Consider the following 21,469-nt stretch of genomic DNA (forward strand, 5'->3'; position numbering starts at 1 on the left):
CTCATGCCTTTCCATTATGCATTTGTGATTGGTTCATTGTCTAGCGCTTGGATTGGGGGTGTGAATGCTACACCGACCTAGAGGTGGAGCCAGAGTGATTTAATGGCAGGAAGAAGGTGTGTCTCTCTCTTTTGCCGGTTTCTGCTTGCTGTTTGCAGCCGTCATGAACTGGGGCCTAGGCATGCCACCCTGCCTTGGAGCCAACTGAGTATGGACTGAAACCTCCAAAAACTGTAAGAAATAAACCTTTCCTTTCCCAACTAGGTGCATTAAGTATTTTGTCTCAGCGACGAGTTAAAAGTAACTAAGACTATATATATATATATATATCCTCTGATTTAATTGGTCACCACTGATGCTTCATGTGGGCAAACCCAGTTGGTCATGATGAAATTAGTAACTGAGGTGATCTAAAAGTAATTCACCCCCATGGGTTTAGTTTACTGTCTGTGAGTGGCCGTGGTCTTCATCACTGCTCTGCCTCCTTTTGATACAAGGCTCTTGGACTTCCACTAGTGTTTCCAAGTAGCACTTCTGGGTTAGCTGCATCTCAATAGTTGGAGCATTTGTTAGATACTTAAATTCCTGGGGCCTGTTTCAGCTACATTCAATCATATGATTCCTGAGTGAGTGCTGGGAATCTGTATTATAGTTACGCACACAACTGATTCAGATGTTTCTCTGAGATTGGGAACCACAAAACAAGCTCTCAGAAGGTCCACTGAACATTAGGAGACCTATATGGAAGAACCAAAGGCTGTGTATGCAACACTATGTACAGGACATAGAGTTTAGAATTTTCAGAGTTTGGAAAATTGGCATACCTTGGAATATTCTGCTCCCAATTCCAGATGCTTACGCTATAAAAAAGGCCAAGAGGTTTCCTTAACAGAGAAACAGTAACGTATAGAATTATAAAAGAGAAGCCTGTTTGGCACATTTCATAAATGCTTTCTGTTATATTAAGCACATGCATTTTCTTCTGTCCAACGGTGGCTAAATTTCAAAACAAAATTATTTTAAAGGGAGTATCCCAAACTGTTTGCCCATCATATGAAGCTCCGGACACACTCAAATTCTTCACTTTTCTTAATGTGTCATGTAAAAGTTCATTAAATACTTAGTTTTATAGAAGAAAAATTTACATTCGCATGTCTTTAGTAACATAGAGGAAAATCAAAGCAACTGAACAACAGTCACTTGAACCACTTCAGTTTCCATTTTCCCTAATCTTGCTTCCTTTGTTGCTCATATTTAATTTTTTTACTTTTGATTTTCTTTTTCATGAATCTTAACTCTGTAATTGATGTTTCCCATGCCCTCAATGTTACTTTAGATTTTTTGGGGGGTGATTTTTTTTAAAAGCCCTAATTCTTCTAGGAAGCCCATGCTATTGCATTCTGTTGTTTACTGCCCAAAGATGTCCACTAGACGGTTGCCTCTTTTGCAAGACATGCTCAGTTGGCAATGTGAGGATCAGTCTTGTGGGACACGTACTGGAACTTCTAACGAAGGGCTCTGTATGGAGGGTATGGAAGGCGCTTCAGTCCGGTTCCCTTTGGCACAGACGGCTGCCTCTAGGACAAGGGAGCTGCGTGTATGAAGGCTTCTGAGTGCTTTTCCGGCCAGGCTCTGCCCAGCTTGGGATCCCTTCTCATAACATGTGTTTTGGTGTACTGCCCAGCTTCGCTTTTAGGTTTCCTATTTCACAGTGATGCAGGGCCTCTCATCATCTCTGAGTATTGGATTTCTGATGTTACTTTTAATGGATTTGGAGTTTAGCTTCCTTTGTTTCTTGATTTGCATGCACAGTGCTGCCTTTGTCTTGTGGTCTTGACTCAGCTTCAAAGCTTTGACTGGGCATCAAAGACACTGAATCCTCATTTCTTAGGCATCAGATTGCAGCAATGCCAGCAGGTGATTGAAGGTTACAAAGCCACTTCTGGGCCAGTTTTCTGTCTCTCGAAACTATTAGATAGATTCTGCCAAGTCTTCCTTGATAATGGTTCTGAATCTTAACAGCTCTTTGTAAGGCCTGTGAAAATATGGGTATGCCCAAAGCGGGCAGTTGGTGTTTGTCTGAAGAGGAAAGGACAGTAAACTTTAATATTTGCTGAACTCTCCTGCACCACGAGAGGCAAATTTTTAAAAGTTCCTCTGGGAAGCTTGGAAGTTCCAAGTGCTTTGGCCAACTTTGCTACTGATGCTGCCTTGTGAGGATCAAATTTTCATTTTCTCAAGCGGCTTATTGAAACAAAAGCAGTTTATTGAACTCTCAGTTATCCATGTAGGAGTTGTCTGTCATTTGGATATACAGAGACCAGTGTGATAACAAATCAGTGTGGTCTAATCATAAAGCATACCTTGACCCTGTCTCTATGCAGCTCAATAGTTTTATATTTAGGCAGAGGAACCCGGTTTTCCCCTCAGCTCAGAAATAAAGTCTGGGGATATTCAACAAAGTCTATACTAGGTATATCTGATTACTTAATAACTTGTACTTTTATGCTGTTTCTGTCATGCACTAGCATATTATCAGGTTTTCCTAAATTCTTTGCCCTACTTTGGTCATCCTCATCTATCCAGTGAGTTTTGCATAATAGAATCTTAAAAGCCTTTTATAGCCACAATCATGGTATGTATTTGCAGCTCCACTACTTATTCTATAGCAAGAGAAATCACTTTATCTGTTGCCACATTATTCAAGATGGCACTTTAAGCTTTTCTTTCTTTATTTGTACTTAGAATTGACTTTTCAATAGTTTTGGCTTATCTGTGTTCCAAATCCTTGGTGATTAGGCTAGTGATTTATATCTGCATAAAATTTTTAAAATGGCCAGGAGTTTAGCTTAGTGTGTGAAGTCATGAGTTCAATCCCTGGTACCAAAAATAAAGAAAGAGAGAAAGAAAGAAAGAAAGAAAGAAAGAAAGAAAGAAAGAAAGAAAGAAAGAAAGAAAGAAAGAAAGAAAGAAAGAAAGAAAGATGTTTTGTCCTTTAACATGAATGAAAATGCCATGTCTTTCATGAACATTAGTAACAAAAGGAAGAGCTATGATGAGATGTAGAAAAATCCAGAGAATATGGTAGAAAAGAGTTCTAGATCTGAAAACTGGGGAAACCAGTGATGTCAGCATTGGGATAGAATATTTATGGCCATGAGTATATGTATTTCAGGTGCTTGGTTATATTTGACTTTTTGTGCGTACTAAATAAGTGCAAGTCATTCCCAGAAGTACCCCTTTCTTTGCAAAGGCAAATATAGGAGTGTGACATTTGTCATTGTGATGGTAAACAATCTATATTTTCATTTTTTACAAAAGTCACTGGGCAACCAAGCCTATAGGCTGCCATATTTTGCTTAGTCTACTGCAGGAGGAAAGTGACTAGCTCATACATATTGGGGATTAGGAGAATCTGGTAGTTGGAAGTCAAATCTCACCAGGATGGTGGGTTATTACAGTGAAGTGGTAGTACTCCATAGGGAAAGGTTTACTTCACAGTGGTGTCATTATATCCTAGAGCTGCTAAAAAAAAAAAAAAAAAAAATGGTGATAAGTAGATTCTTTCCAAAGCCAGGAGCATGAGCAGCAGGAAGTGACCTTATAACATGAAGCTGAAAAGAATCATCTCTTTGCTTGCTGATGTTTGAATGTGGGACAAGAAGGAAAGTCAGAGAAAGTGGGAATTTGGGAAACTCAAAATCTCTTATTTCCTGATTGTGAATTTACATGAAGGCAAAAATTTCCTTTCGCAGAGATCATTCTCTTTGGTGTCTTTGACTTATATTCATGGGGTTTAGTCTCCAAATCAAACTCCTCGCTTTCTGAGCTATAACCAGTTAACAGCAAACCCTTCTGCTGCGTGAGAATTACCTTGGGAAAGCGCTGTGCTTTGGCTGCACTCTCAGCCTCTCTGGTCTTGGCTACCCTGTTGATCCTCCAGCTGGTTGCTGGCTGCTGGCTGCCTTGAGTCCCTAAAATTCAGTGCCAGGTTTTGATTTCTGAAAAAGGATTTTTCTAGGATGCATTGGTAACACTGGGGCTCAGGCATGGCAGCATAAAATTGTCTAATGGGTTTTTACTCTGATAGTGTAGTGAATGAGATTTAATGGGCTATGAGAACCGCTCCAGTCCTAAAGTAAAATGGATTTTGAAGGCCCTACTCTAATTCATCCATGCAAAAGGCTATCTGAAATTTAGTGTGGTATCAGTTGTCAAGTTTTACATAACAAATAGCTTTGGCACTTTGTAGCTTTTAGCTATAAAAAGCAGTAGTTTCCCTGACAGGAATGCTTCATTGCTTTGATGTCAAAGGATTAGAAGGTGAATAAACTGTAATTTCAGAAATAAATTCTCTTTAGTGAATTTTTGAGTTCTCACATTAATTAAATCTCATTCCTACTTTTGTTAACATCATAGACTTGTCTTTATTTTCTTTGCTTTTGCAGTGCTTTTTTATGTGTTTACAAAGATGTTTTTCTAAATTGGCTTTGGTTAATTTGTGGACTGATGTATTTACTTGTCCAAATGATTAGTTTTAGTGATGATAGTTGAAATTCATCTGTCTCATTTCAAATAATTGGGAGAAACTGCTTTTTCACTTTTTAAAAATAATGATTATGACATTAAAAATTCAGACAGATAATTTTTGTTTTTGGCAACTTAAAAAAAATTTTCCTTTCTTGGTGTTTAATCTTTAGGAAAGCAAAGGGTACCAAAGGCTACCGCCTGCGCTTAGTTTGACTCTGGGTGGTAAAATAATACTCTATCTTTTCCAGGCCCCTGAATAATCTGCTGCTAACAAGTGAGATAATTTTTGGTAGAAGAATTGTAATATGTCATTGTCTTACCAGAGAAATGAGTTGCAGATTCTGTCTGGGGATCTGCTTCCAAATACCTATTAAAGCTCCTCCCAGCTTCCTCTGAACTTGGCACTAATCCTACTTTGACATTTCAAAGAGTTGGAGTGCTGCACATCTCCAGCTAAGTAGACAGTATGACAAAACCAGTAAAATGGTATAAATAAAAAGTGCAAAAGACAGGGGTAGTCATTTTATGATTGTTTTCATTTATTCCATCATTCTCAAGAAGTTAATAATTTTTTCAGGCTCTTTAGAAAGAACAAAAAACTTTAAAAGTTCTCTATACCTTTTTGCATATTGGATATTTTCAATAATACATTCATAGGACTTACGTAAAATATGAGCTTGCAAGGATTTTTTTTTCCGTACCTCAAAGGTCTGCTGTTTAAAAATAGTGAGCTGTGATCAAGAGTGTGGGAACTTTCAGGCTGTCCCAGGGAGAGGCCCTCGTGGGGAAAATCAAGGCCTGTAGCCAACAGCCAGCATCGAACGCTGCCATGTGAGTGAGGTGCTCAGGAGCCAGATGTCACAGCCCAATCAGGCTTTCAGATGACTGCAGCCCCAGATGCTTTTTGATGATAGGTGCCATTGATGCCAGTACCTGATGACAAGAAGGAGCTACCGTGTAAAGACGTAAAGAGGGAAGGAGTAGAGGAATCATGGGAAGGGTTTACTTCAAAGAAAAAGGTAGAGAAAGCCTTTATAGGTAAGACTTACGTCAGAATTGCTTGCTGAATGAATTGGATTCTTCTTTGAGCTTCATGGGTGAGATGTGATCAGTTTTTGATATCATCAATAGTATATTTTTATTTTGATTGTTACTGATCTATTTATCTCTGCAATTTAACAACTGCTAATAAGAAGAAATAAACATTATTTGCATTGTTAAGATTTGTGCATTAGATCAGCAGATTCTCTACTTGAACATGTATATATCTTGATTTTACAGTGCGACATCCTCAAATACTGTTTTGAAAAAATTGCTTTACTGTCATCAGTGCGAGTAATAGGCTTTCTGGGGTCAGTACGCATGAAAAGTCAGACTGCTTTACTTGAAAAGAAAAGAACAGGGGCTGGAGATTTAGCTCAGCAGCATATGAGCCCCGGTACCAATAAAAAAGAAAAGACAAAAAATAAAAAGTAAAAAAAAATTTAAAAAAGAAAAGAACAAATATGATAAATATAGCATTTCAAGAACAAAGATAATATTCTGCTTAACTATCCGAGTTTGAGAACTGAGCGTTGAGCATTGTCAGATCTGCATGTATCTCTTCTCTTACTTAAACATAGATTAGAAGTGTTGAAAGAAGCTGCTCATCTTACTCTATTCATCTCTGAATTTTAGGGAAATCATTTGTTGTTTTCCAGCATTTCCATTTGTCATCTTTCAGCTTTGAGCAAAAATTTAAAAACAGTACAACTTGGTGTTTTGAATCCTGCTTTGCATCTTCCCTCGGAAATCGTTTGCACACAACTCACCTTTGATGTTCCTGTTCCCTTGACTGAGTACCTCTCATCTCAGTTAAAAAGATTTTGGTTTTGGTTCTAGAACAATTTGTTGGGGGGTTTGCTCGACTTTGTATTATATTTGTGTCATAGCCAGGGAACACAATACTCTTTAAAATCTCTATCAATTTCAATTATTTGGGGCTTATTTCTTTATCTCCTAAAACAGGAATGAGGTCACTAAACACAAAAGAATGTGAATTTAAAACAGCTTACTTTGGTTGGGTTGATTTTACATTTAATTCTCTGGTTCATTGATTAGTATAACAGAGGACTTTGTCCAGCCCAACATAGGCAAAGGGTTCTGATTACTGATTTTAAAAGAAACACCCTGTAAATCAATACTGGAGTTATATTTCCTGCATAAACCCATTAGCTGTGTCCTGGGGAAAAGTCTTGAGTATTTATTTCGGACTAGTGAGCTCATAGCTGTCTGCTTGGCAAAGCTCAGCTCTAGTTTCTTCAAGAAAAATAAGATAACTGCCAGGATTTTTTCTATGTTATACCTGAGCCCTCACAAGTGTTACTTTAGATCATGTAAGACTGAGATTCTTTAGGTCAGTGGCATTTCTTCCGATTCCCCATAGTGCGATCAAGATACTGAGAAGCCAAAAAATCAGAGCAGAGAGCAGTAATTCATTTAATTTGGAAGACAGGTACATTTACAGAGACTTTGAGAAGAACCTCAGCTTTTCAAAGGCAAATGTTCAAATTCAAGATGTTTCAAAGTCTGGTCTCTAATAAAATCATAATTAGAAGTATAATCTGGTTTGCTTTAAGCAGATATATGGTTCTACAGTGAATTCTTTTTTTTTTTTAAGGCTTTCTCTATTTTTCTATATTTGGCATTCTTACTGCTTGCTAATAGCAGAAAGTATTTCTGGCTTCACGATTTATTTTGGTCCCTACTGTCTGGAGAATCATCCAGTATATTAATTTATGACTTTGAGAGATTATATGTTCATTTCTTTAAGGGCTTGTGGGTCAAATTTGGCTCTAGAATATCTCATACCTTTCCATTTAGATATTTTGTACAGCCTCACTATTTGAATCTTATTAAATATTTACATTTTCAAGGTAAAGTGAGCAATGAATGTGCACAGCCTGAGTAAGGTTTATACTGTTCCTTGATTTTATTAGCAATGAAAAAATTTCCTATGGGAGGCAGGAATATGGCTCAGTGGCACAGTGCCTGCCTGGAAAGCTTGAGGCCATGAGTTCAATTCCCAGTACCAAAGGGGGTGGAGAGGGAAAAGAAAAATTTTTCCTATAAATAAAACTATTGCTAGAATTGTTTTCTATATTGTTTGCTTTTCTTCTGTAGATATTTTGCTATGCTTCCTAGGAAAGGAACTGTAACACTCTAATGCTAAGATAATTAGCACTAGGAAGGCAGCTTCCTTCCCTCCTATAGTATGATGATAGTACCGCAAGTCACTCACCAGCTCAGAAGCACCAAGAAAGGAAAGGGGTGTACCATCCGCATGAGTTTAATGTCTTGGATAGAACTTCTAAAGTTTTGTTTGCAAATATACATGAAAATTTAGAATAATGTTATTCTTTTTTTATTTAGAGAAAAAAAGCAAAATTTAAAAAAGGGTAGAAAGAATACAGAATTCAGTATGGAGATTCCTCAAAAAACTAGGACTGGAAGTTCCATTCAATCCAGCTATTCCCCTCCTGGGTATTTTCAAAAAAAATGGAAAAGGTCATGTCACAGTGATTTATGTGTACCCATGTTTACAGCAGCACAATTTGTAATAGCCAGATCTTGGAAACAACCCAGATGCCCATCAGCCGCAGAATGGATGAAAAAGATGTGGTATTTTCATACAATGGAATATTACTCAGCTATAAAAAGGATAGGCTTTCGTAGGTAAATGGAGGCAACTTGAGACTATCCTCATAAGTGAAATAAATCAGACTCACATTTGTAAATATCGTATTGTCTCTCTAGTAGACTAATGTTATTCTTAAAGAATTAACTTTAGCTAATGTATATGATAATTATATCTGCTTAGTGTCTTTATTATTAGCATATGAATTTTTCTTCTAGGCACTCTGTTATATAACACTCTGCATTTTATACCTTTCATTAATAATGAGAGGTAATATTTGCTGTATCTTTATTATGTATCATGGTTTACAACAACAATTTCCATGAATGAACTCACTCAGAGCTCTCAGTAACTCCAAGAAACACATAGTATTAGTAGCAACCTCATCCAACAAAGGGAATACTGGAATTCAAACAAGTTAAGGTATTTTCATAGTGAGAGAAAAGTAGTATCCTGACCCAAAGCCAATGTAGATTAACTGTGATCTAATGATGCTGGAATGTCACTGACCACCACCCTCTCCCCACTTCTGGGCCTTATCATAATGTATTTACATTGGTTTTGATAAAACAGCAAAATTAAATAACCAGAAATTGGCTACAACCGGTTTGGTCAACCTCTTCTCCACCAGTGGCATAGTTGATCTTGCTAAGAGAAAGGTGTTTTGGATACATGGACTTTGGGGTTGATAGGATAATGGGGTTCATCATTCCATATGACCTCTCAGAGATCACTTTAGGAAGGATTGAAAGGCTTACTTAGATAACTGGTATCAGATGTAAGTAAGGTGTGGGACAGAAGCAATAGTTGAATGCTTTTTTCTGGAAAACAACCTCGATCATCGGACATGAAAAGTTTTAAATGAATCATATAGTTCTCATTAATGCCTGCTTAAAAGAAAATTTCTTTTGAAAACATACTTGATAATGTACTGAGTACAACTAGGCATAATGGTACACGTATCAGACATACTTATTTTCTATGAGAATCGTGAAATCAGTGATACTAGAATTGCTGTGTTGAACGAAAATGAGCTCAGGGAGTACTGTGAACAGTGAGTGTGTGCAAGTCCTTGCACGTCCTCTGTATTTAACCCCTTGGGGCAAATCTAAGGCCCGGAGGCCTGGCAGCCTGGCAGAACCACTGAAATGATGCACAAAACTCACCCACACAGTGAAGTGGTTTGAAATTTTTCTAATGTGTTACTGATTTTAAAAGATTGAATCAACTTTTTGGAAAAGCTAAACTGTGTTTTTATTCTCTCCATGCAAAAAGATACTATAACTATTTATTTATGAAGTTGACAGTACATAAACAAAAACTATAAGAAAGTAAATTTATAGAAGGCAGTTAATTCACAAAATATTTTTATGGGTTGTGAATGTTTGACCCCACTTCAAAGCTAGATTCAACCCTCCCCAACTCCTTAGATTAAAGCTCAGTCCCCGCCTGCTGCTCTACAATGACAGCTGCGTGCTACAAATGCTCCTCTTAAAATTTTGTTTTGACTTTTGATGACTCACAGACCAGCTATTGTTTGAATGAAAGGTGTGTTAATGATTTCCGAGGTAATGAAATTTTGTCTTATTTAACACTATAAGCTCACTACTGATAAAAGCAGCATTCCCAAATTTGTAGTTCTACATAGCATTTTAACACCTATGCTCTTTCCCACAATAAAATGTTTTGCAAACATTCCATCTAGCTGCCGTTACAGTACTGGACTGGACAATTCTTGGCACAATAAGTCCCACACCACACTGGCAGTATGATTCCCTCCTGGATCTCTGGTATAATTGAGTGAATGACAACAATTTTAGTAACTGATAATTTATAATCAAAGTGGGAAATTGTAAATCATTTTGACTCTGAGAGAAATTTAATAATTGAGTCACTTAGTGAATAAAAAACCTATTTTATCACATTCCATTACCTGTGTTTGACCTCAGAAGCCACCATAAATAAAAACACCCATAACAATTAGATGCTGGAAGTAAGAACTCATTTTTATAGCATGGCCCTTGACATCTTAACTGGTATATTCACTAAAGTTAACAGTGACTGTCACTAAATCACAATGAGTCAGAATTTCTAATATGTTTGAATAACACACACATCTACGGCCTCCATAACGGGACTTTCAGTCTTTTCATAGTTTTCCATCTACGGTTTCTTATTTAATCTATCAAGTCCTCCACGCTGTTCAGGGGTTATCCATGTACTCTCTGGCTTCCTGCCTGCTGCTAATACATCCCCTTTTTTGTTTGCATCAACCTTATTGTTCATCTGCAGCTTTTTTTTTCTTGACCTTCAGCAGAATGACTTTCATAGCAGATGGCCGGGGAGTTGCTGTAAGGATCTCAGAACTAAGGGTGTCTCATCGGTACCTGTGCAGGGAGGTGAGCGCAGGAGCCTGTATCCTCCCAGGAAAGACGTTCACACACATGGAGGCGCTCATGTACTTATGCATTCCCTAAAGTTATACAAAACCTTTGTGCTGGCAGAACTCTCAAAAGTGAGTAAATTGCTGCCTCTGTGTGCTTTGGAAGGTCAACATCATGAAGGCAAAGTGGTTCAGGAACAGGCACTGCTCTAAGAACCTGGGTCACCAGACCAAGTTCGCCAAGGTTGGCTACAGTTCTGCTGTCGTGGCCATACCAAGAGTAAATGTCTACTGCCCGGACATTTACATAGAATTCCCCCTATAATAAATTCTGTCAATTCTTCCTACTTAATCCTCTAGAATGTTTTCACTTTTCCCATCCTGTCTCATCTCCCATCACCAATGGATTGCTCTGCCCTCACCTTGCCCCCTCCGATCCATCCATTTGTCCATAGTGCAAGCTATGTGCTCTTTCATTAGATAAAATTGGCCACATGACTCCAGAACCATCAATGATCTTGAGGTTAAAATCCACATGTCATGGAAGCACATGCACAACCTAGTTTCTTCTGCCTCATCTGGCCCACTCTTTCCTTGTGCTGTAGTCATGTGGAACTACCTGCCAGCAGATCATAACTTTCTCTGGTCTCCGGATCTTTGTAAATGTTTTTTGTTAGAGCCCAATTAGCCCTCTCCACCTATTTTCTAAGGCTCATAACAGACTCTGTCCTCTTATGCCTTATCCTGGCATGGAAATTTGAGTGAGATTTCTTTTGTGTGCCCTCATACATCTCCCATAACATTCTTTTAAATGCTTTTCATTACCCACTTACCTTTCTGTCTCTGTCTCCCAGGGCAGCTCCTTGAGACAGGACCTGACTTCTTTTTGTAACCCCAGACTGGAGCACTGAGGCACTAGCAGGAGGAGTGCAGTAAATATTTGGTAAAAGGTAAATAGGTTATTTTAATGGATTTTTGTACCAATCCCATTTTATTTACATTTTATGATAAAACTAAAGTTCCCCCAAACAACTGCCAGTTCCTCAGTGACTACTCTGGTTACAAAGTTAAGATTAAAACTGTGTTATTTTTGCAGAGGCAGAAAATTAGGAATTCTCTTCTGTGGGATGCTTTCCCTCATATATTTAATATTCATTAGAATTCAATAGCCTTACTAAAAATATACAGTTTTTAAATCATGATATTAGACTCAATAAAAACAAGCTATGATTCATTGTTTGAAAGAGTCATCCATATGCATTATGAAAATGAGATTCAATTTTTTCTCTCTCTCTTAGTAAAAAGGAATTTATTTGGAAATATGACCTACCATCATGTTTTCATTTGGTTTAGCAGAAAACACTTTTCTCTTGCAACAATCCTAGATGCTGTAGCATTCCATACACTTGTTGAATTTAGATTTGGTGGCTATAAAAGTCTCTCAAAAACTCAAATAGTTTTTATTGTGTTTGTATTTATGATACTACATTGTATAGTGTTTTTGAAAGTGTAAAGACTTTTGCACAGAAATACTCATAAGAACAGAAGATTTAAAAACTGATTTGCTGTCACCATCTTAACGAAGGAGTCAGCAGGCACAGTAACTGGGACACATGGTAGAATAGACCCAAGGGGCCCTTCTCTCTTTCCTTCTTATTGTTTTTTCTTTCTTCTCTTTGGGAAAGAAGAGTCTTAGAAATGCATCCTCAGCAGGACCAAAAATTATTCTTATTCATCTTTTTTCCTTTCTCCTCCTTTCATATACTTTCCATGGAGATGTCAGAATTATAAATTACAATAGTGTTCTAAATAAAATCCAGTATAAATATGGAAAATGTGTAAGACTTGAATTTGCCTTGCAAGTGACTAGGATTTTATGTATATATATATATCGTTTACATACTCTAAAGTTGAAACAAAACAGACCAATGAGAGAGCTGCAGATTGATCATAAGTATATAGTTACATTGAGAGCAAAGAGGGAGTAGGAGATTGCAGTCCTTTGCATTACTAAAAGGTTCCCTGATTATGTATTTAAAATGATTAGGTGTATGACAGCTGATTGGAACTAGGAAGTGGGTTTTTGCAATACTGGTTGGCATCTTAAATAACAGGTGGTACTGGAGATGGAGGCTGTCTGGGTTTCTTGGGTAGCAGATGGCTGCAGGCAAAGCAGAAAAAGATTTCAGGAAACAACTTTGCAGGTAACTTAACAGCTGAATTTACTTGGGAATGACTTGGAAACACAGAAGAAGGGACACTAGAAGCTGTTCCTCTCTCTCTCTCTCTCTCTCTCTCTCTCTCTCTCTCTCTCTCTCTCTCTCTCTCTCCCTCTCTCTCGATAATCTCTTTTTACCAGTCAAGTCATCAGAGAATTATGCTGGAGGACAGATGCTGAGATGGAATCTGGCCCAGATTCCAACTTTCATTAAACAGGCTGTGTGTGCATGGTTGTATTTACTGGGAGCTGTTAACAGTGTTGTATGTTTGACTCCAGTGAGGGCCATGCTCTAAGGAGGGAGAGGAAATGTGAATTTCATTGTTCTAACATAGTTTTGAATCCTATCTTGAAAAAACTGAAATTATCCCAAATCTCCATTGGCTTCTTGGTAGACTACTGCCACTGGTAATTGTATGTCGGTAATGGCCTTCTCCCAGCTCCAGTTTCCTGCTGAGCCACAGCACGGTGCCAATGAGAATAAAAACCAGACTTTTGTCCCCACTGCCCTGTGGTGTTCACTGCTGCTTGCTGTAGGATGTGCCAGCTCTCTGCTCAGTGGTTGTCACTCATCTGCTGGGAGCTGGCGATCACTTGTTTTGGTTCCCCAAATCCAACAGGGGATTCTGTTGGAGCTGATATACTTATGGAACAAATACTGACCGAGACACAAGAAAGTCCGAAGTTCTTTCCTCCAGAAGCTTGTCAGTAACAGGGCTTTGCCAATTCTTGGCCAGGATTTTTAGTTGTTCTGTGACTTTCCTGTCTTCACTGTAATTACCATCTTCATGGACAGAGTTCTAAATGATTCTTATTCATTCAGGTATGTGTGCCCCATCTTTTAGAAAAAGAGGGGGTATCAGTAGAAGGAAAGGTAAGAAATATGCCTTTGTTTTTGGAAAACATGGTCTTTGTCTTTAAGTCATCATGAAGTCTTTGAATCAGCTAATTCCTGTCCAACCCAGTGCCTTTTAAGGTTTTGGAATGGTTTGGAGACATTTGGTGACCATATAGCAGAGCAGATTCCATTCCAGAACCTGCTTTCTGATTAACTGACTGGAAAAGAGATTATCTAGAGAGAAAAATACAGCTACTGAAGTCCATTCTGCCAATTATAGTCTCGGGTTCTGAATTTCAGAGTGGTGGAGTAGTAGTCACACTTTGAGTCAGGGTACCGTATATAGATTCTCTCATTCATTTCCACGAGTAGCTGATTATTATGGATTTTTAGGAACAAAAATTACAGCCTAAATGTATGTTGTTTGGAAACTTCTCATATCCAGTGATAGCCACAGCAGGATCTTTCTACTTCATGAAGCTGCAGTAACTGGACACTCCACTGGTGCCTGCGGGAATCTGGAAAATGGATCTGTGTTAGGAAAAGGAGACTTGTCTTTGGGTGTCTGATGCTTTAATGTTGCGTAGCTCCCTCCAAAGGCAAAGGCTTGGTTTTAGCTCTGTGGTGCCGCAGAACACACTCAAGAGAAGAATGAAAGGCAAACCATGTCTGAGAAGCGGGGAAAGAAATAATATTATTAAATGCCATAATAATCACAATTTTTAAATTTCAGCCAAAATCTCTATTTTTTCTGAAAATTCACTCTGTCTCTGTTTACTGTTGGGCCATTACTATATCTTGGGTGTTCAGTGATTTGGGAAAAATAATATTATCTTTAATCACCAAAATGAATAAAACTCCCAGGATTATCTACTCAAAACTCTATTTAAAATCCAACAAAAAGCACAATGACTAATGTTTAGAGGAAGTGAGGGAGATCCATAAGAAGGCAGAGTATAAAATAAGTCAACAGAAGTTGAAGAGTTGCCATTAACAGTGAGCTTTCTGTAATAACTGGCCAAATATCATGAATATGACTGAGAAAGAAATCAAGATAAGAATCATACAGCTGTTAATTTTTTTATATCTCACCTATTTCTAGAAAGGATTTGAAGGAATTATGTTGATTACAAAAGTGTCAATCTCTTAATAAAATGCAATTTCAAGAATGCTTAAATAGAAGATAAATTTGTTCTTCCTAATTCCCATTTAACAACTCATGTGTAATGTTGACATATCCTTTTTGATCTTGATTTCATTCAGATTCATTTCTGGAAATCTGGAGATTAATGTGTAAGAACTTAATTTGAAGTTGGCAGGTTTGCTCATCTGTACCTCTCAGCTGTTAGACGTTATTTTTCAGATGAAGAATGGAGTTCTCTTTAATTGTATTATAATCTATAATTCTCATACACATTATCTATTTTTTACTTATTATTTTAGAATAATTTGAAATATTATAAAAATTGCAAAAATAATATGAAGAGCTCTCATAAACCAACATTTGTTGTATTTGCTTTATCATTCTCTCTATTTATGTATTTGCACATATTATTATTTTTTAACTATTTGAGGTAGTTAACATACCTCATGTCCCTTGATCTCCAAATACGTCAGTATACTTTTCCTGGGAATCAGAACATCTTATTATACAACTGCAGGTCAGTTACATCAGAAAATTTAACACTGATACAATTCTTCAATAAAATCTATACTTTTTATTTCATCAATTATTTTGTCCTTTACAAAATTTTCTTTTTTAACAAGAAGCATCCAGGATTACTGATTACTCTCTCACCCTGCTTTTTTAGCCTTTAGTTAGTATTTAATTTCAGCCTTTTCCAACTGGTATTTAAAAAGACACAGAGACATGTTTTTATAAAACACCCCTCAGTTGGATTTGTTTCTTAGATACTTGCATGTGACTAGCATTTGGTATCCACTTGGGTTTTAAATGTCTTTGCTATTACATCTGCAGGCTGATGTCTGTTTGCTCCTTTCTGCTGATGTTAATTTTGAACAGTTGGCTAATGCATTTATAATTTTTTCACTGTGTAGTAATATTTTCCTTTCAAAACTGGTAATTTGTCTCATTAGGTTTCTGCTCCTAGGGAGCAGAAAGTATTTTGTCCTCTGCTTATCTCCTGGGCCAGGCATAGGATTTGGCAGTAGTGGGTCCTGGATGTTTTTTGAATAAAATGAATCTGGCAATATTTAATAGTTTAATAGTTATCAGAGATTTTTTTTTAAAAAGATGAAAGATGGTAGAAAAAAAGATTAAATAATAGTAGGCTGGGGCTCTTTCCAAACAGTTTTTATTTGAAGACCCTGGTTTTAGCTGGAAGACCCTGTGGGTTATGGGTGCTGCAAACCAGTTTCACAGGAATCTACGCCCAGTAGAGCCCTGGTGTTGGTTCTCAGGCAGCCAGTGTCTCCAGGAAATACGCTCTGTTCTAAGCTTCTTCAGAGAATGACAGCATATGAAGAGGGCGGGCCGTCAGGACAAATTACAAGCCACACAATTTGCTGCAAATATTATCCATCATTGTACATTGCTTCAGTTTCCTTTATTATAATGTACTGTTGTGTCTTAAGATATGGTATTTAATCAAGCCTAAAATGTGTTATAATTCTATGTATTACAAAGAAAGAAAAAAGTGACAAGTTAAATATGATGTAATTCTTTCTTATCACCCAGAATATTTATTTTATGCTTACCGGAAGATCTCTTTTAGTGTTGTTGAGACATAGATGTTTATCTCTTGTGAACACATAAAAGAAAAGTGGAAATATATGAGCTAAAACACACCTAACAGGCACAGCCACACTTTCTGGAGTTATTTTTCTCCTGGAGTCATCACAGGTGGCATTACCTTCTCTGCCACCAGGAACCTGGAATTACAGCCTTGCTAAGATGTATGCGTTGCTTCGGGTTTCAGGATTCTCTTGTAAGCCACTGATGCCTACTCTACACATTTGGGCTGCCCTGTCTTGATCTTACCAGAATATGTCAACAGCCATGACTTACATTCCTTTGTCAGGAGGTCCCTAAGTGACCTTTGAATGAACTGTTTTGGAGGATAGTAGTTGTCTGGAGGTGAAACTGCATATGTACTTATCCCAGATAACTGAGACACAGCTGCTGCCTGGTCTCAGATGACTGGACAATGCCAGCTAGTGAAAGATGCCCATGAGTTCAGAACTGTTAAAATGCATGGAAAAGGGAAGAGGAATAGGTCTTAGACTTACTATAGTAAAACTTATATATGGCATTTAAAAAGAAATTAGCAAATTAAAACAATGCTATAGTGCAAGATTGGTGTGGGTGTAGAACCGAGAGTGCGCCTAGTACTGGAAATTGTTTCTCTTGTGGAAAGTAGTTTAATGATGTAGCTAAATAGCCCTCGCTTTGTTAGTATCCTTTGTTATTTTAATCTAATATGTTGTTTTCTATTCTAAGAAAGTAATCATGGATGCAGTAGAAACTTTTTGAACCAAATATTCACTGTAGCATTATTTATAAAAATGAAAAATTGGAAACAAGCTCAATGTATATCATATAAGAGTAGAATAAAAGAATGTTTCCAAAAATATTCAGAAATGTGAACAAATGTTCCATAAAGTATACAAAATTGTACTTACAGAAAACTCCCAATTCTGTTTAACCACACAGTAGAAGAGAGAAAAAGGTTACGGTGGGGAACAAAACTGGACCTTGTTTTTTTTTCTGATACCTGCCTCAAATGGCATGAGAAGGTCTTTTCCTCTTATGTGCCTAAAACCCCTCCCAAGTTTCTGTGACAGCAGCCACATAATAACAGTGGCCACTGGGCTCTTTTAACTTTCCTGTGTCAGCTGACTTTCTTACTTGTGCAATCATTTTCCATTTCCACCTCAAACATGTGATGGGGAGCTGCACTTTGGCCATGGCTTCCTGTGTCACGCTGGAGATGGAAGCACAGTTCGCCTCCTCTGCCTGACTCATGGTAAGCTTGTGAGGCAGGCCTGATGGAGAAGCGATCCCAGGACTAGCACCTGGGATGAGGAGTCACCTAGAGAATGACTCAGGGACCAGCTCTGCACATGCCAGCTGACCTGCTGCAGTGTGAACTGAGAGGCAGAGTGAGGGTACTAAGAGAACTTCCAGAAGAAAAGCATGCCATCAAACCACGTCCCGGCAGAAGGGACATGTGGTGGGAGATCTAAGGATAGCCAGGTGTGGCTCTTTTTCAGATCTGCATGAAGCCCAATTCCCAGAGAAGCGTCTGGGCCTTAGAGGCCACATCCATAAGACACTGGAGCCTTTGAAGCCTCACTAACTGGAAAGGTCCTCATTGCCAGTCATCCTGCCACTAATGAAGAAGCACTATGTCTACGGGAGCCGCTGAGCAGCTGGGAGACATTACGCTAATCAACGCACCTGACATGACAGGTGTTTACCTGAGGGGTAGTTTTGTGTGAGAGGAAAAGGGTAAAGCTCGTGTAACTCAGGGAATTGACACTGATTGTTAGTTTTATGCCTGTAGGTTCAGAAAGTGTGAAGAAGTTTGGGCTTACTTGCTAATCGTTCATCTTCAAATATTTATGGAGCCATTTCTGGGTCATGCCATTGGATTCTGGCCAGATTCCAGGTGGTCTAAGACAGCGAGCTGCTGAGCACCTGCTGGGGCTCTGTACCACGTTTCATGTTGCTGTATGTTTTCAGGTCCTGCTCCTCCCAATGTGGAGATGTTCTCTAGTCCGTAGAAAAGACAATTTCCTTTGGGTATAAAATATTAATCATGGTTTTCACAACCCTTATGGATGGAGTCAATGAGTTACGTTCACTAAAAGAGCAGATATTTTATTGATACACACACACACACATATATGATGAAGGATTTACAAGGCCAGCTGATAAGGGAAAGTTAAAAGGGCACAGCTGGACTCACAGTTGCTACCTGCAGAGTCAGGTATGGGAGAAAGCAAAAAGTCTCTCTGCACACTGCAGAGCTAGAGGATCCAGTCAAAAGTCAAAGGTCCAGAGCTCATTACAGAGTCCTATAGGAGTCTTCATAGGAAGCTAAAGGGTCTAAATTGGAAGATTCTGCGCTGGAAACCTGGCAACAGATGTCCAAAGGCGAAGGTGAGGACTGGAGCTCCTCGGAAGAAACAGAAGCAAGACTTCCTTCCTCTTTCCCTCTTTAGTGCATCCAGGCTACAAGCCTATTTGTTGGTGACACCCACATCCAGGGTGTCTTTCATCTTCAGAAAGTCAATCATCCAGACATACCCAGAACTGTGCTAACCTAATCAGATGACAGCACAGTTAACTATAAGGAACTATAGTTATTATATTTTAATTCCATTAACTATACAAGGAAAGGGTTTTAATGGAATTCACAGTCTCGTCCGTAAGGCATGACCAGTCCCCTGAGAAAAGAAAGGGACTTGCCACGTCTACCACCTGCTTTCTGTTGCACTACATTGAGGTTGTTTCAGCTTGTAGTAGACTGCCTCAATTTTTCTACAAAATTCCCAGAAAGCATATATTGTCTCTGTTATTCAGGAAAGGCGTTGTATCCCTCAGGATGCTTGTAAACTATTTGTTCTGCTGGTTTAAAAATAATGAATAGAAAATTCTATATTTTGTGTGCTGTGTTAAGTACTGCATGATTTTTACAGAGAACTGACTACCTCTTGCTATAATTCCTTCTAAAAGGGTTCTGTTAAATAAAATAGACAAATTTTAAAATGTTCTTGTAGTTAAGGATGTAAATAGCCCTGTTTTATTATTTCTGTTCTTATTTCCTGATATTACTTGGAGTAAATCTTCTGAGTTACTGGTTACACCACATTTTCTCCATTAACTTTACAGTTCTGCAAAAAGGATCGTTAGGAGTTTGTTCCTTTTTTCTGTCATTATCAAACAGCAGGATGCTTATATGAATTGCAAACATGTACTGCCTTCTTGCAATGGCTAGGGAAGAGTGACTTTTAAATCTGAGCTTCTCTCTTAATTGCCCAAAGCCAAATTTGCTTAGGGGTTGCTTGTAGAGGAGCTTTAAGGTTGTGACTGTCTCGCTGTTTGGAAGACGTGGAGTAAATGTTATGCTCGACATTCACACTAGCCTATGTTTAAAATAGTGCTACTTTAAATCCAGGACCTGAGCTACCTGCTGGTAGTTTTCTTCTTTAGTCAGTAACTCTTTGTGTCGTGTTGAACTACAATAGTTGTTAAGATAAGTATTATGTTGTCTGAATTTAAAAATTACAAAGCCTGGAATATTATCTTCATCTTCTTGGACATTTTGTCATGTGTACCTAATGGGAATTCGTGATTTCAGAGCCCCGTTGCTGGTGGGAGCTGGAGGCTTGCTTGTCTCTGATGCCACGTAACTTCCTTATGAATGTCCTTATTTCATATATTCTCAAAAATGTAGTAACACATGAACATGGTAAAAGAAAAGTTGAAACAGTATGAAAGAGCATAAAGGGAGAAGTAAGGTTAAAACCATACTACTACGGTATGACAAACCACTCTAAACTTAATAGGATAAAAGTAAAACAGTTTTACTGTGATCACAAACTCTGTGATTCGGAAACTCATAAAAGGCCTGGCAGGGGTGACTCCTCTACTCCGTGGTATCTGGATCCTCAGCTCAAATCACTGGAATCCTCAGAGGCTGGAACCAATTGAAGGTTCGTTCAATTCCAGGTCTAGCGCTGCAATGGACAGACACAAAGGCAAGAACTACTCGGTAGAGCAGGAAGAGACAGGATCTCTCCTTGGCCTCCTCACAGTGTGCTGACCTCGTATACACAGTGATTTCTGGCTCTGGCTGGGCATGATGAACCTTCCAGCCAACAAGGGCAAGTAGCCTTACTTGTTCCAACTCAGCCTTTGAAGTCACCAACTCTCACTTCTGCTGCCCAGATTTCAGAGAAGGAGACTAAGACTGCATCTCTTCAAGGGAGGAATGTCAAGGTCACATTATGGACATGGGAGATATTGTTGCAGCTGTATTTGGAAAATATAATGTATAATCTTTCCTACCAGATGGAAATTTACACCATTTGAAGATGATTTCATACTATGCAATTAACAGCTGCATAATAATAGTTTGTGTCTTGGTTACTTTTCTCTCATTACTGAGACAAAACACCCGACACCCAAAATAAAGGAAGGAAAGGTTATTTAGCTCACTATGGAGGTTTCAGTCCATAATCAGCTGGCTCCAAGGCAGGGTGGCATGGCACTGGGGCAACACTTCAAAGCAACAGCCAGAGCAAAAAGGGGGAAAACCAGCCTCTTCTCCCTTTTATTGTAGGCCACCCATGCCCTTTCAGGGCAGATATAGCACTCCCAAAATCTCCTTGCCATCTCCTGTGCCCTTTGCACAGGATGAGGATATTTACAAAGTGGCCTCCTGCTGAGTCCCTCCATTAAACTTCCAAACTGTTCAAGTTGATACAGTGTATCAACCATAACAGTTTGACAGCAGACTTATTTAACCAGTCATCTACTGTTACACATATAGTTGGTTTCCAATCTTTTAAAATCATGAACAATGATATAATAAATACATTTTACTGTGTCTATGTATGCACATACCTACATAGGAGACAGTCATAAATGAGATTGCTAGGTGAAAAAGAAATGTGAAAAATTCTTTGAAACTTTGGTAATTACTTAGCCTGATTCTCAACATCAAGATTATTTTGGTTTAGTGTGATAGAAAATTTAAGATAACAATTGGTTAAATACATGAGAAATTATAGAATTTGTAGGAAAAGAGCCCAGGGCCATATGTTGGGTCTGGGATTTCACTAAGAATCCATTCT

At 38.3% G+C, this 21,469-nt stretch overlaps 1 protein-coding gene across 3 annotated transcripts in view; it reads left to right on the plus strand.

Moving 5' to 3' along the window:
• Colgalt2 (collagen beta(1-O)galactosyltransferase 2) overlaps positions 1-21,469 on the plus strand; it is a 104,498-nt gene that overhangs the window by 11,787 nt on the left and 71,242 nt on the right. The window contains exon 1 of one of the 3 annotated variants that reach the window (XM_063239714.1): positions 33-5,568. The exons of the other annotated variants lie outside the window; for them this stretch is intronic. Within the exon in view, the coding sequence (XP_063095784.1) occupies positions 5,522-5,568 (47 nt within the window). The 5' untranslated portion in view covers positions 33-5,521. Of the gene's footprint in view, positions 1-32; positions 5,569-21,469 lie in introns of those variants that run through there. 3 annotated transcript variants of the gene reach the window in all.

Source organism: Cavia porcellus, unplaced genomic scaffold (genome assembly GCF_034190915.1).
Source record: "Cavia porcellus strain 051 isolate PalLab524CR breed Dunkin Hartley unplaced genomic scaffold, mCavPor4.1 scaffold_29, whole genome shotgun sequence".
In the NCBI taxonomy this organism is placed as follows: Eukaryota; Metazoa; Chordata; class Mammalia; order Rodentia; family Caviidae; genus Cavia; species Cavia porcellus.